The sequence below is a fragment of the Thrips palmi genome, unplaced genomic scaffold (assembly GCF_012932325.1).
Source record: "Thrips palmi isolate BJ-2018 unplaced genomic scaffold, TpBJ-2018v1 HiC_scaffold_15, whole genome shotgun sequence".
Classification (NCBI taxonomy): domain Eukaryota; kingdom Metazoa; phylum Arthropoda; class Insecta; order Thysanoptera; family Thripidae; genus Thrips; species Thrips palmi.
In genome coordinates, this window is record NW_023144624.1 from 4,945,765 (window position 1) to 4,957,740 (window position 11,976).

Sequence of the window (11,976 nt, forward strand, 5' to 3'; positions counted from 1 at the left end):
GGGGAGGCGGGGGCCGAGAGGGTACAGTCGGCGCCGTGTCGGCGAGGTGCAACCGGAGGCCCGCTACTGCCGCCACGCACCGAAGCGCGCCCCGTGCCCGCCGTGCCCCGCGACGGGTTCAGACGTACACAAAACACAGAAGCACATCGATTGGCACTTCCAGCACCCTGTCCTGCCCGAACGCGCAACGCGCCGACCCACGCGTCCGCATTACGCCCGGCCGGACTTCCGGTGTAGTGACGGCGAATTAGGGCAGGTCGCGTTCGACCCCGGTGACTGCCTCCTGTACCTCTACGTTCAGGAAAAACTTCTAAAGCCGGAGAGACCTGAATGCACCGGTAGAGCACCAAGTGGGAATTGAAAAGAAATACCTAGTACGAATGGGATTAGATGGGTAAAATTACGACAAAATGCAATCGTCTAAAACAATATATATTTGTACACAATTATTGGGAGCAATGCTTCTCGCATTGCCGAATACAAAACAAAGCAGCAGGTACGAAAATATACAGAATATATGGTATCAGACTGTATAGAAACTTAAACTGTGACTGTGATGTCTGCAACTTCACATAAGAAGCGCGTGGTCCTGTCCTTTGTAAAAGTGGAGCAGGTTCGTAGGGTAATGTTGGCACAAATACTTAAGTAATTTTTAAAACTGTGGTATTTTAACGCTACTAAACACTAATTCTGTATCAATGTGGCACGAACCTGGCATTTCCACATGTTCTTTTTCTACGGAAGTTTCCACCCGCCTTCATCTATCGTCTGAAACATCACGTTCGACTCTTCGTCTTCCGTCTTTGAAAATTCACAGCACGGCAACGCCATCAGTCTTCTTCTCAAGACAGAATTATCAATACTAAACATTATCTTTTCATTAAAATAAGTCGTTTTCAGCAACCCCTGTGCACCCACACGACGCCCCTCCCTCCCCCGACGCTCTACCGCGGTCCTCCCTCTTCGCGCTGCTCCTCGGGGGCGGCGCCTGGGGGCGGCTCGCTGACGGGGAGGCGGGCGGCGGGCAGCACGCCGGGCATGGGTGGCGGGACCGGCGGGACCGGCGCGGTGTTGGCGGCGTCCTGGCCGTAGTGTTCGTGGAGCTCTTCGAGGCGGTTGGACAGCACACTGCTGAACCTGGAGGTGCGGTTCATTTGGCTGAACAGCGAGCTGCACTGCTCCTCCAGGCGGCTCAGTCGCTCCGCGCGCGCCGCCAGGATTTCCTCCGGGGTCCTGGTGGAGGCCGAGACCGTGGTCGGCGGGACCGCGACGTCCGAGGACGTGGTGGCCGAGGCAGTGGTGGTTGAGGCCGTGGATACCGAAGCCGCGACGGTCGAGGCCGTGGTGGCCGCGTCCAGAGAGGCCGAAGGCGTCACTGCCGACGCCACGCCGGCCGTCGCTGAGGGCTCCGCGGCTGTGGTGGTGGCCGAGGCAGACCCGTACTGCTCGTGCAGCTCCTCCAGCTTGGTGCACAGGGCGGTGCCCCGCTGGTTGTTGCTGGCCACCTTCCGCTTTAGCCAGTCAGCCTGCTGCTCCAGCCGCTGCAGCCGAGCCGACCGGTCCGCCAGGATCTCCTCCGGGGTGCGCTGCGACCTCGCGCTGCTGGCCGCCGAGGCCGTCTCCGTCAACTTGCTGGTCACTAAGCAAACGAAAAGAAAGATTTTAAAAACTGCGTGAGAGAGGTTTCAATTAGCGGTTTGACATTCCCTGTACTCACGCTGGCTGGACGCGGATAACCCTTCCCTTGAGGGCGACTCCGCCACGGGGGCGGTACGCTGCTCCTCGTGGACGGCGGCCGGCGCCAGGGACTTGGTGACGTCCAGCGCGGAGAAGTCCAGCGAGGCCACGTCGAACGAGCCGAACAGCATGGGCGTGGCGGTGTCGGACTGCGGGGCGGCTTGTGGCGGCCGCACCGCGGCCAGCGGGTCGAACACGGGCACCACCCTGGTGGGCGGGGGCCGCAGCGCCGTGTCCTGCGGCGTGTCCGGGGGGCTGTCCGTTCGGCTGTCCGTTCGACTGTCGGTTCCCAGTGGTGCCGGGGATACGTCCAGCCGCGCCGCCAGAGGCCTGCACTTCGGCTTCGGCTGGTCGGGTTCCTCCTCCGTGTCCCGCGAGCTGTCCTGCTGGCTGTCCTGCTGGGCATCCTGTCGGGTGTCCTGCAGGGTGTCCTGCAGGGTGTCCTGCTGCCGCATGCTGGCGACGCGCTGGGCGTAGGTGACGAGGGCCCGCGCCTTCAGGTCCGTGAGGTCGCGCACTGCTCCTCGCGGCCCCGACGCGTCGCTGTCCGAGGCGTCAGAGGCGTCGTCCCCGAGGCGACGCGCCGCTGGCAGTGGAGTGGTCGTGGCGCGCTGGGCGGGCACCACCTCCGTCTGCAGCACCACGGCGGCGGAGCGCACCACCGTGGCCGTCAGCGGCTCCGTCGTCACCACGCGGCACGCACTCGACGTGACCGCGCGCACCGGGGCCAGCTCCAGGGGGAGCATCTCCACGTCCTCAGTCGCCTCGAGCTGCGGCGCCATCGACACCTGCAGCAGCACATAAAGATACGCGGCCTCAGTCAGCGCGCTGGAGTCAAGGCGCAGGGCAGCCCGGCGGGCCTCGGCGGCCACGCTGGAGCGCCTGGAGGTTATGCTGTGCCGCCGAACGCCCGCGCGTAACGGAGCGGCCCGCCCTCGAGTTCGCAGGCGCCCGGAGCTACTCACCTGAATCGGCACGGCCGACGCTTCGGCGGGCGCGGCCGCCTCCTCGACCACGGCGTTCTCCGGGTCGACAGGCAGGTCTGGCGCCGCGACGACGAGGTCCTCTTCTGCCAGCGACGAGGTGACGACGGCGTCCTCGGCGACGGAGGGCGTCTCGGACCGGCCAGAGGACACGTCCGCGTCGTCCTCGCCGCTGTCCTCGCCGAGGCCGCTCTCGCCGGAGGTGGAGTTGTTGAGGTCGTCCAGGCGGGTGGCGTCCCTCGTCTTGCGGGCCGCGAACTCGCGCCGCAGCACCCGCCACTCGCGGTCCGTCTGCGAGTTCTTCTCGCGCGCGCTCTCCCACTTCTCGCGGCAGTACTCCAGCTCCTGCTTCAGCTCCGACAGCAGCTCGCGCTTCTGGTGCAGCTCGTAGCGCAGGATCTTCTCGTGCGTGTGCAGCTGCTGGTGCTGCGCCTGCAGGCGGCCCACCAGCCCCCACGTCTTGTGCAGCTCGGACGACACCTTGCCGAGCCTGCAAGCAACGCAACAGTCGTCAGAACGCGTGCGACTCGGCAATACTCCGCGGCCGGGGCTCCGGCTCCGCGCGCGGGGTATGGCCGGCGGCCCATACTTGGGCTTGGCGGTGCTGCCTTCCGCGCGCCGCTTCCGCGGTGACGCACTGCACCGCGCGGCCCGGCCCGCGTTAGCCCGCGTCACAACACGGCGGCGTGGCGGCGCGCTGCAAGGTCGCTGCCAGCCGCCACACCGCGAGTCGCGAGCGACAACAAGAGCAGCCCGATCGCGCTCAAACGGCGTCCGCCGCGTCGCGCTGCCAGAGATGAAGCACGTCCAATAATATCCGAGGCGCAACAGAAACAGGGCAATCCGAGCGCATTAGTATACGCTGCACTGTACTTGTTGTTGCGACACGGCGACGGCCGAGGCGACGGCGCACGCGTCGCGCTGCCCGACCGGCCCGGCCGGCCTGCATGTCTTGGCCGGCCGCCTCGCGCTGCGTCGCGATTGCTCTTTGCGCGCCTTACGCGGACCACCTTTGTCTGCAGGCAGATTCCGAACGGCGCGTTCGTCGCTCCATCTCTCTCGCACTCACGCTCCACGTGCGGGTGAGAGGAGGATGGCGACGAAGCGCTGTTCGGAATCACTCCGTGCAGCTGGCGTCCTCCCTCACCTGTTTTCCTGCTCGTCCAGGCGGGTCTCCAGGTGCCCGTTGAGCTGCTTGAGGCTGCACAGCTCCTTCTGCAGGGAGCGCTTCTCGACGATCAGGTCCTTGAGGCGGATGTACGTCTTGGACACGGAGATGACTTTGCGCGGGCCGCCCGGCGTGTTGACGCTGGTGTAGCACGACGCCTTGCCCTTCTCCGAGTCGCCCACCGAGCCGCGCCGCACGCCGCGGCCCGCCTGCTGAGACACCAGCTCCCGCAGCACCGCCCACACCTGCAAGCAGAGAGTGTTGTTGGACGGGCGCCGGAGTGAGGCGACAACACGCCGCGTGGCGAGGTACTCGCCTTGGGCAGGTTGGACGCAATCTCGTTGACGAGCTCCTCCCTGCCGGGCGCGGCCGCGATGACCGCCTTCTCCGCGTCCTGGGGGTTCTGCTGTGCACCCTCGGGCTGCTGGTCTTCGGTTGTCTTGTCGCCGACCTGCTTGTCGTCAGCCGGCTTCTCGTCGGCCGGCTTGTCGTCTGCCTGAACCTGGCCCTCCGCGGACTGCTGGTCCTCCTGCTTGACGGCCTCCTCGCCTTCCTTGACGTCCGCGTCCTCGCAGACCTCCTCCTCCTCCCCCTCCTCGGCCTCCTGCTTCAGCCTGGCCTCTTCCTCCACCTGCGTGATGAGGTCCAGGATGAGCTTGGGCAACACGGGCGCGATGTCCGTGCCGCCGTCCTTGTCGGTGATGTCGGCGATCAGGTCGTGGTTCTCGTGCAGCAGGTGCCCGAGGCGGTCCAGGTCGATGTCGGGGTGGCTGCAGCCCAGCAGCATCTGCGTGAAGAGTCCGTTGATCCTGGCCATCTGCGCCGTCAGGCTCTGGCACTCGGCCACCGAGTCGCCCAGCTGGAACTCCAGCTCCTCCAGGGCGTCGCTGCGCTCCGACAGCGTCGCTTCCAATTGGCTGGCCTTTTCCTCCAGTTCCTTGACGGCGTCCTGGAGCTCGCCCACCTGGTGGCAGAGAGCACCCCGAGTTAACAAATCTGGTAAACTAAACAACCAACCAAATAGCCGTTGTCACCCACCTCCTGTGTGCGCTGCTCCAGCTCGCCGGCCTGCTTGTCCTTCTCCTGCTGCAGCACGCGCGCGCGCTCTTCGTAGAGCTGCTTGAGGCCGCGGATGTTGGTGATCTGCTTCTCGTACTCGGAGCGCAGGTGGGTGAGTGTGGTGGCCGTGTGCTCGGGACTGCCCACCTTCTCCTCGATGGCCGTGAGCTGCTGCCGCATGTCGTGCACCTGCGCCTCGCGGATGGCGAGCATGCGCTTGCTGAGGGCGGCCACCTCCTTGAGCGCGGTGGCCTGGCGCTGCACCTCGTCGAGCTGGACGGTGGCGCGCTCGCCCTCCTCCCTGCTGGTGGCCAGCTCGGCGGCGGCCTCGTGCAGCTCGCCCTGCAGCCGGCCGGACTCGAGGCGCGCCGCCCCCGCCGCGTCGCGCTCCCGTCGCGCGTCGCCGTCCGCGGCGTCCAGCGCGGCCTGCAGCTCGTCGCAGCGCAGCTGCAGCTGCAGCACCTGCAGCTGGACCTGCTGGCGCGCCTCACGCTCGCGTTCCAGGTCGTCGCGGAGCTGGTCCGACTCGACGAGCATGGCGTCCCGCAGCATCTGGTCCTCGTCGTCGTCGTGCAGACGCCGCTCCAGCTGCTCGCGCATCGCGCGCTCGGCGGCCAGCTCGGCGCGCAGGCGGTCCATCTCGGCGGACACCTCGTCCAGCTTGCGGCGCCGCGCCTCGCGCTGCGCGCCCAGCTGCGTCCGCAGCATGTCCAGCTCGCGACGCCGCGACTCCGACAACTGCGGCGCGGCGTGCGTCGCGGCGTCGTCGCCCTCACCGGCCGCTCCCCCCTGGTCCCCCTGGTCCCCCTGGAGTGCCCCGTGGACGTGGCCGAGACGGGCCAGCACCTCCCCCACCACCTCTCTCCAGGCGCGGTGCCGCTCCTGGCGCTCGTGGGCCAGCTCGGCCGTCAGCTCCTCGACGCGCCGCACCATCAGCCCCAGCATGTCGTCCTGCGAGGACAGCGTCGAGGACGGCGTCGTGGACAAGGTCTCGGGCACCGGCTCCGGGTCAGCCCTCGGCGGTGTCGCGCTCTGCAAGACGAATAACGAGGGATTTATTTTTCCATCGTCCCGACTTGGCACGCGCGCTCTTCCTGGAGGCTATTTCTATTTTTAAATCAAAGATGCCGCGCTGCCAACGTCTTATTGACTTTGTGATCCTGAAATGGGGCTGCGGTCACTTGCAGCCACGTGCCGCGGGCTAGCCGCTCTGTCTCTCTCGCACTCGTGGGCCGTTCCGTAGAGGTGCGAGAGAGACAGAGCGACGAAACGACGAAACACTGCGCGGAATCAGCCTGCTGGCTTCCGCGGTACGTCGCCGAGCCGCCGAGCCGCCGAGCCACGCCCGCAGTGATGGCCTTAACCAGGCCATATGCGTCGGGAACGACGACTCTGCCGGCCAATATCCCACTTAGCCCCCCTCCCGGGACGCCTCCAGCTGACAATGGTGAAATTCGGCGCCGAGACGCGCATGTACTCACGCGTGCATCGCTGCTGCCCCACCAGGGGTCGACGGCGTCCTCCGGGTCCCGGTGGTCGGTGGAGCTGACGCTCTGTGCCGCGCCCATGGTCCTCTAGTGTGTCGCCTAGGCCGCCGGGCATGGGCTCACCTGCGGACGCGGAGAGGGCAAAAGGTAAGAAATGGCATAATTTGAAGAGTGCTCGGAGATCGGGCGATCGGGCTCAGGAAGCGCAGACTATTTCTGTCCAAGACTTGGACTCGGCGGCGGGGCGGCGTCTTTATCTTACTGCTGGGGAGTCGGAACGGAACGGCTATGTCGTCAAAAGCGTCGAGCGGCTGGCTAGCCGTCGAGCGTCGAGGTGGCTGCCTCTCAGCGGGCTGCGGGAATAATTTCAATTTTTTAGCATCGGAAGAATTTAAAAACCACTGTGCCACGTTAATCCTAGAGGAATTTCACGGATTTATCATAAGGCTTAACAACGATGGCGCCCAAGTCTAGGCCGTGAGTGACTTTGAGCCAAAGAGACGCGAGACCTTCCGTCGAGGGCGTGACGGTGACGTCATAATGACGGGCTCGATTTAGGTTAGGTTGGCTTCGGTGGACGGCTGAATGTCTGAATTGGAGGTTCGCGCGGCGGTGTCCTGGCGGTATCTTGCACCGGCAGCGACGGCAGGGACACCCTTGACACGGAACCTCATAAATACCGGGGTTATTTTCGTGAAGTACCAAGAAGAAGGTTGGCCGCGTAACTACAAGCCGGAAATGACCGCTCGCCAAGATCGGACAGCGAATTGCATTCTTTTGGGAAAGAGCTGCAGTCGGAGACGTGCACGGCTTTCATCATTGGCAACCATTGGGGATACCAAACCCCCCATTAGAAATAACAAAACGGACGGACTCAAGGTTTACGCTGAACAACCAGACCAACAAAAACGTTTTTCAACTCTCCCGCTAATATAGCACACGCATTCCATGCCAAAAAATCCGGATGACGCAAAGACACTTGAACGTCTACCAACCCAGAAGCTGAAACGCATCTCGGCGTTGCGTCAAATTGGCTGTAACGTGGCCAGTTCGCCACACAGCTGCCAACAACCCCCGACACACACACTGCACACTCACACACCCGCGCTCAAGTTCACGCACCCGCGGGTCGTGCCTGGCCTGCAGTTTCCTCGGGCCGAGTTCGTTCCGCGTGCAAAGTTCAAGGCTCACGCACCCACTCGTCACGCGCACGCGGCGACACCGTTTTTCGGAGGGTACGCCGGCAGGGTGGCGTCCGGACGCCGACGGCCGTGAGTCCGCGTCCGTGAGCCCCTGCAGTGTGGCTGCGCGGCCGGTCCTGGCGACGGCGGCCTCTCTCCTCGCACGCAGCCCACTACACACTCCGCGCCACAAATAGCACCCCCACGTCACGGGGCGGCGGCCCGGCACGGCTAGGCCCGGCACGGCCGGGGAGGCAATGTGTCGGCAGGTAGCCTGGCAGTGCCCCCGCCACCGCCTGGCGGTAGGCAACCCATCCGACACCGGAGCAACGGCCTGGACTGCACCGCGGCGCACGCGGACGCTTCGCGGCCGCCGACGACCCCCCGGCCGTCGAGCGATCCCGAAGAATCGCCTTTTCGTCGCTCTGTCTCTCTCGCACCCTTACGGGACGCCCCACGAGCGCGACAGAGACGGAGAGATGACTCTTCGGAATCAGCCTGCAGCCGCGCGAGAGGCCGCGAGGGGCCGGGACGACCCGGGATGAGAAATTCGGAAAATGGAGCGCGCGGCGCACAAAGGACAAAGCCGCAACGAGCGGAGGCAGTTGCAGCATGGCAGCGAGGTGGCAAAAGGGACACACACACACACACACACACACACACACACAGCGCTGCACTACGAAGCGTTAATAGCGAGGAGCCCATTGTTCGGCTGGCACTGCACCGGGGTGTTTACGCCCTCGGTGTCCATGTATGTGTGTGTGTGTGTGAGTGTGTGTGTCACAAAGGCAGTTTGATGTATGGCGGAGCATCTAGAAACTCCGCGCTACGTAGTACACAACCAATCTGGACTCCTCGCACAATGCTGTGGGAGCTGTCACGACTGGGACGATTACGTAGACCGAATCGTCTAACAGGCAGCGCATGAGACTACACGAAAAGATGCATAAGAAACTGACCATACCATAATTATGACGATTTTAAAGCGGCCATTTTTTCTTTGTTTACAGTCGGTCATCAAAGGGGTGGGAGGACATTGCATCGAAATCAATTCAAAACTTGGAGCACGACGTTGGTGGCGCTACTCACGTGGTTGCTGGTGGCGGTCACACCTGCCGTTGACGGCGTGCTGCCGTCGGAGTCGCTGCACTGCTTCGCCTGCTGCTCGTCGGCCGGCCGGTGGCCGCTTGCACCGCTCGGTGCCGGCGGCGTGGTGGCGCTCGCGGTGTCGGAGGGCGTCGTCGGCGTGCTGGCGGTGCGGCCGCGTCGACGGGCTGCTTGGTTCTGCCGCTGCGTTGTGTTCAGCTCCCCTTGGCGGAGGGTGGGGGCTGCGGGGCCGCGGGGGCTGGGGGCCCCCCAGCGGGCCGGGGAGGCTGTTTGGATTGCCCCCACCCCCTTTCAGAAGAAAACGAGAAAATGAAGCGCGGATAAAACACGGGGAAAGCGACGCGCGAAGGGACCCTTGTGCTGCGCTGCGCCCCGCTGCCCTACGGGCTATTTCTGCCCTATGACGGCCGCTCCCTTTCTCCCTTTCTCCCTTCGCTCCGTCCCCGGACCGTCCCCGCGCTCCGTCGCACCCGCAGGTCCCGCCGCCCCCGCTCCGCTCCACCTTCTGCCATGCGTTTCCGCCCTTCTCCACCCTTCCCCGGCCTGGTGCATGCAGCCGAGTTTCTCCGCGTCGTCCAGACAAAACAGCCTCCCGCACGCGGTGGCGCGCCGGTCGACGCCGTCCTCCGCGGCAGCTGCCAGCGGCCAACCGCGCAGGCCAAATCCCGCGCGAGCCAGAGGCGTTTAATACAGGCGATGTGAGGGCCTTTGCTTGTTTCACCCGAAATCTCCCGAGCCACCTTGGAAAACAGCCGCCCCTCGCTACCTCGGCCCCCTCGGCCCTCGGTTTCGCCCGCTTGTGCAACCAGAACAATAAGCTGAGTCAGTCCCTCTAAGTAGCAGAGTGCCGCCGCACCGCCCCCGCCACCGTAGACCGTGTTGCCTATCCACGGCGTGCTCTCTCCCATTTAGAACTCACTGCACTTCCGCGCGCGTCACCAGGTCACATCCGGCCGTTTGCAGACAGCCGCTCTGTCTCTCTCGCACCCCCACGAGTGCGACGAGAGCGCAGTTGGGCCTGCTGGCTTCTGGCAGGGTGGCGTCGACGGATGGGGCGAGAGTGCCGTGAACTTTGACCGCCGCCAGTGTAATGGAGTGCTCCCCCGAGCCCCGCTATTTCGGACATCGGCGCGGTGCCGCGGCGCTGCTGCGGCGGGGGCCGCCTGGGGCCGCGTGGCGGCGGCAGCGCCATAGCACCGCGAAGCACACAAAGAGAGGGCATCATCCTGAACGCGGCCTGTTTGGGCCCCAGACCGCAGTAGTAGCCCGCCCATCCTGCCCGCAAAACGGCAGGCAGACGCCTCGCGCGACGCGCAGGGGGTATTCCCGGAACGCGCGCGCCACGTGGGGTATTCCTGGCCTTCCCCGCCGCTCGTCTGCGAGGGGTATCGCCGGGGGCCGCTGGCGGAGTATGGCCGCCGATACCCCTCGCGTAGGCGGCGGCCCGGTGCGCGCCAGGGCCGCTAGGGGCGCTGGCGGTCGTGTCGGCGTGCTGCGTGCAGCAAAATCGCTGGAAGGGAGCGTCGGACGCGCGGCCGGGGGGCGGCCTGCCCGGCGATGGCCGGGGAAGTGACCGCGCGGGGCCCTCGCGGCCAAGCCGGACGTCGGCGGCGGCGCCTCGGCCGCGAAGGGAGCCTGGCCCTACCCTCTCGGTGGCGGTGTCGGGGACACTCACGCGGCATATATACGACACCCGTGTGCCGATTGCTGGAAGGGGTCCGAGGCATGCCTGGTGTGATGTCAGCACCGCGGGTTGGATCTTGTCACGGATCCGCGCGGCTGATGCCTGTATGGCCATGTTCTGACAAGCTATGCACGTTTCGGCTTTGGAAGGTCTCAGCGCTGGGACACTTGCCGAGGCCGTGACGTGAGCGTGTCAGCGACAGTGTTTGTCGCAACTTCCGCGAAACCGGGTCTTTAACGGATACAAGAGAGATCCGTCTAAGACCCGGCAGGTACGAAAGTTGGCTGCACTACGTAAGCCGTGGTCTAAGCCCGGATGCAACATTGACTCCTTTTAGACCATTCATCAATACCCCTAAATTTCTTTTACCGTGATCGCGTCGCCGCGTCACTAGCTCATCACGTGGTGCTAACTCGCCTCGCCACCGAGCCGGACCAAACGGAAGGACACGCGGGGTGCAACACTGAAGGCCTGAAGGTGGCGCGGTGCGGCGCGGTGCCGCGAGGGCAGGACAGGGGCAGTAGTGCGGTGGCGGGGCGGGAAAGCGCGGCCCGGCGCGGCGCGAGGAGGGCGACTTGACGGATTATCTATCACTGTCGGTCGGCGGGGCGGCGGGGTGGGGAGGGGGAGAGAAAGACTCGCGGGAGATGCAAACGGACGGACGCACGGGCTGCAGCGACTGGCGGAGAGACATACGGACAGGACGCGATGACAAGGAGTGCGTACGGCGGGGGCCAGACCTTCCACGACCAGACGATGGAACAGCTCTGGACCGTTTCGAGCTGCCCGAACGGGTTGAGAATCGGCCAGCCCCTTCGCACGACGAAGCTTCTAACTGGTGGACAGTGGGCCGAAAACGCGTTCGTAGTGACGCCAGCGTGGAGGAAGCCGATCTGCTCCTCCGCGTTCACGGCGTTCACGGCGTGCACGCAGTCGACCGCGACGCGGCCTAGGCCGAAGGCCCCGGCTACACAATGCACCCGTAATATTCACCGTCCAGGTCGTCGCCGTCGTCGTCCTGGAAGGGGCGGCGGTAACAGGCGGTAACGTCACGCCGGGAGACGCGCTCAATAGGCGGGGACGCAAATTGAATCACTGTCGCGTCCTGGTGTGTCCTACGGTGGCGTCCACTTAGGCCGCATTACCTCAGCCCCGCTTTTTGCCACGCGTTCAAGACGGGCCCCCCTTCCCCCCTCCCCCCCAAATCAACGGCTGCTTGTGCCCGGGGGGCAATCACGCCGCGGAGGCTCAGGCCTGGCTCAGGTAGCGCCGCTTGTTCGTTCCACACCGCCGCTCCGCCGCACTGACACCGCGGAGGCATAGCGGAGGAGGCCTCGTTGAGTCATTGATTGACTGATTGACCGGCGATCTGATTGCCTGATTGATTCGGGGCCTGTTTTGTCTCATTGACGCTTCTTCTTCTTCTTCTTCTTCTTCTTCTTCTTCTTCTTCTTCTTCTTCTTCTTCTTCTTCTTCTTCTTCTTCTTCTTCGGGTTCTCGGTACGGCTGGTCACCGGGTCACCGTATGCGACTGACGGGGCCGGCCAGGATGTGGTCCTGCTTGACTTGC

General features: G+C 64.7%; 1 protein-coding gene across 1 annotated transcript; it reads right to left on the reverse strand.

Moving 5' to 3' along the window:
- Positions 1-415: 415 nt before the first annotated feature.
- On the reverse strand, positions 416-5,655 carry LOC117641115 (golgin subfamily A member 3). Its single transcript, XM_034378228.1, has 7 exons — positions 5,410-5,655; positions 4,927-5,274; positions 4,205-4,852; positions 3,868-4,133; positions 2,703-3,210; positions 1,718-2,525; positions 416-1,639 (listed from the first exon to the last, which is right to left on the reverse strand). Exons 1-7 carry the CDS (start codon positions 5,653-5,655, stop codon positions 945-947), a joined length of 3,519 nt encoding a protein of 1,172 aa, XP_034234119.1. The 3' UTR covers positions 416-944.
- Between the last annotated feature and the right edge of the window lie 6,321 nt (positions 5,656-11,976).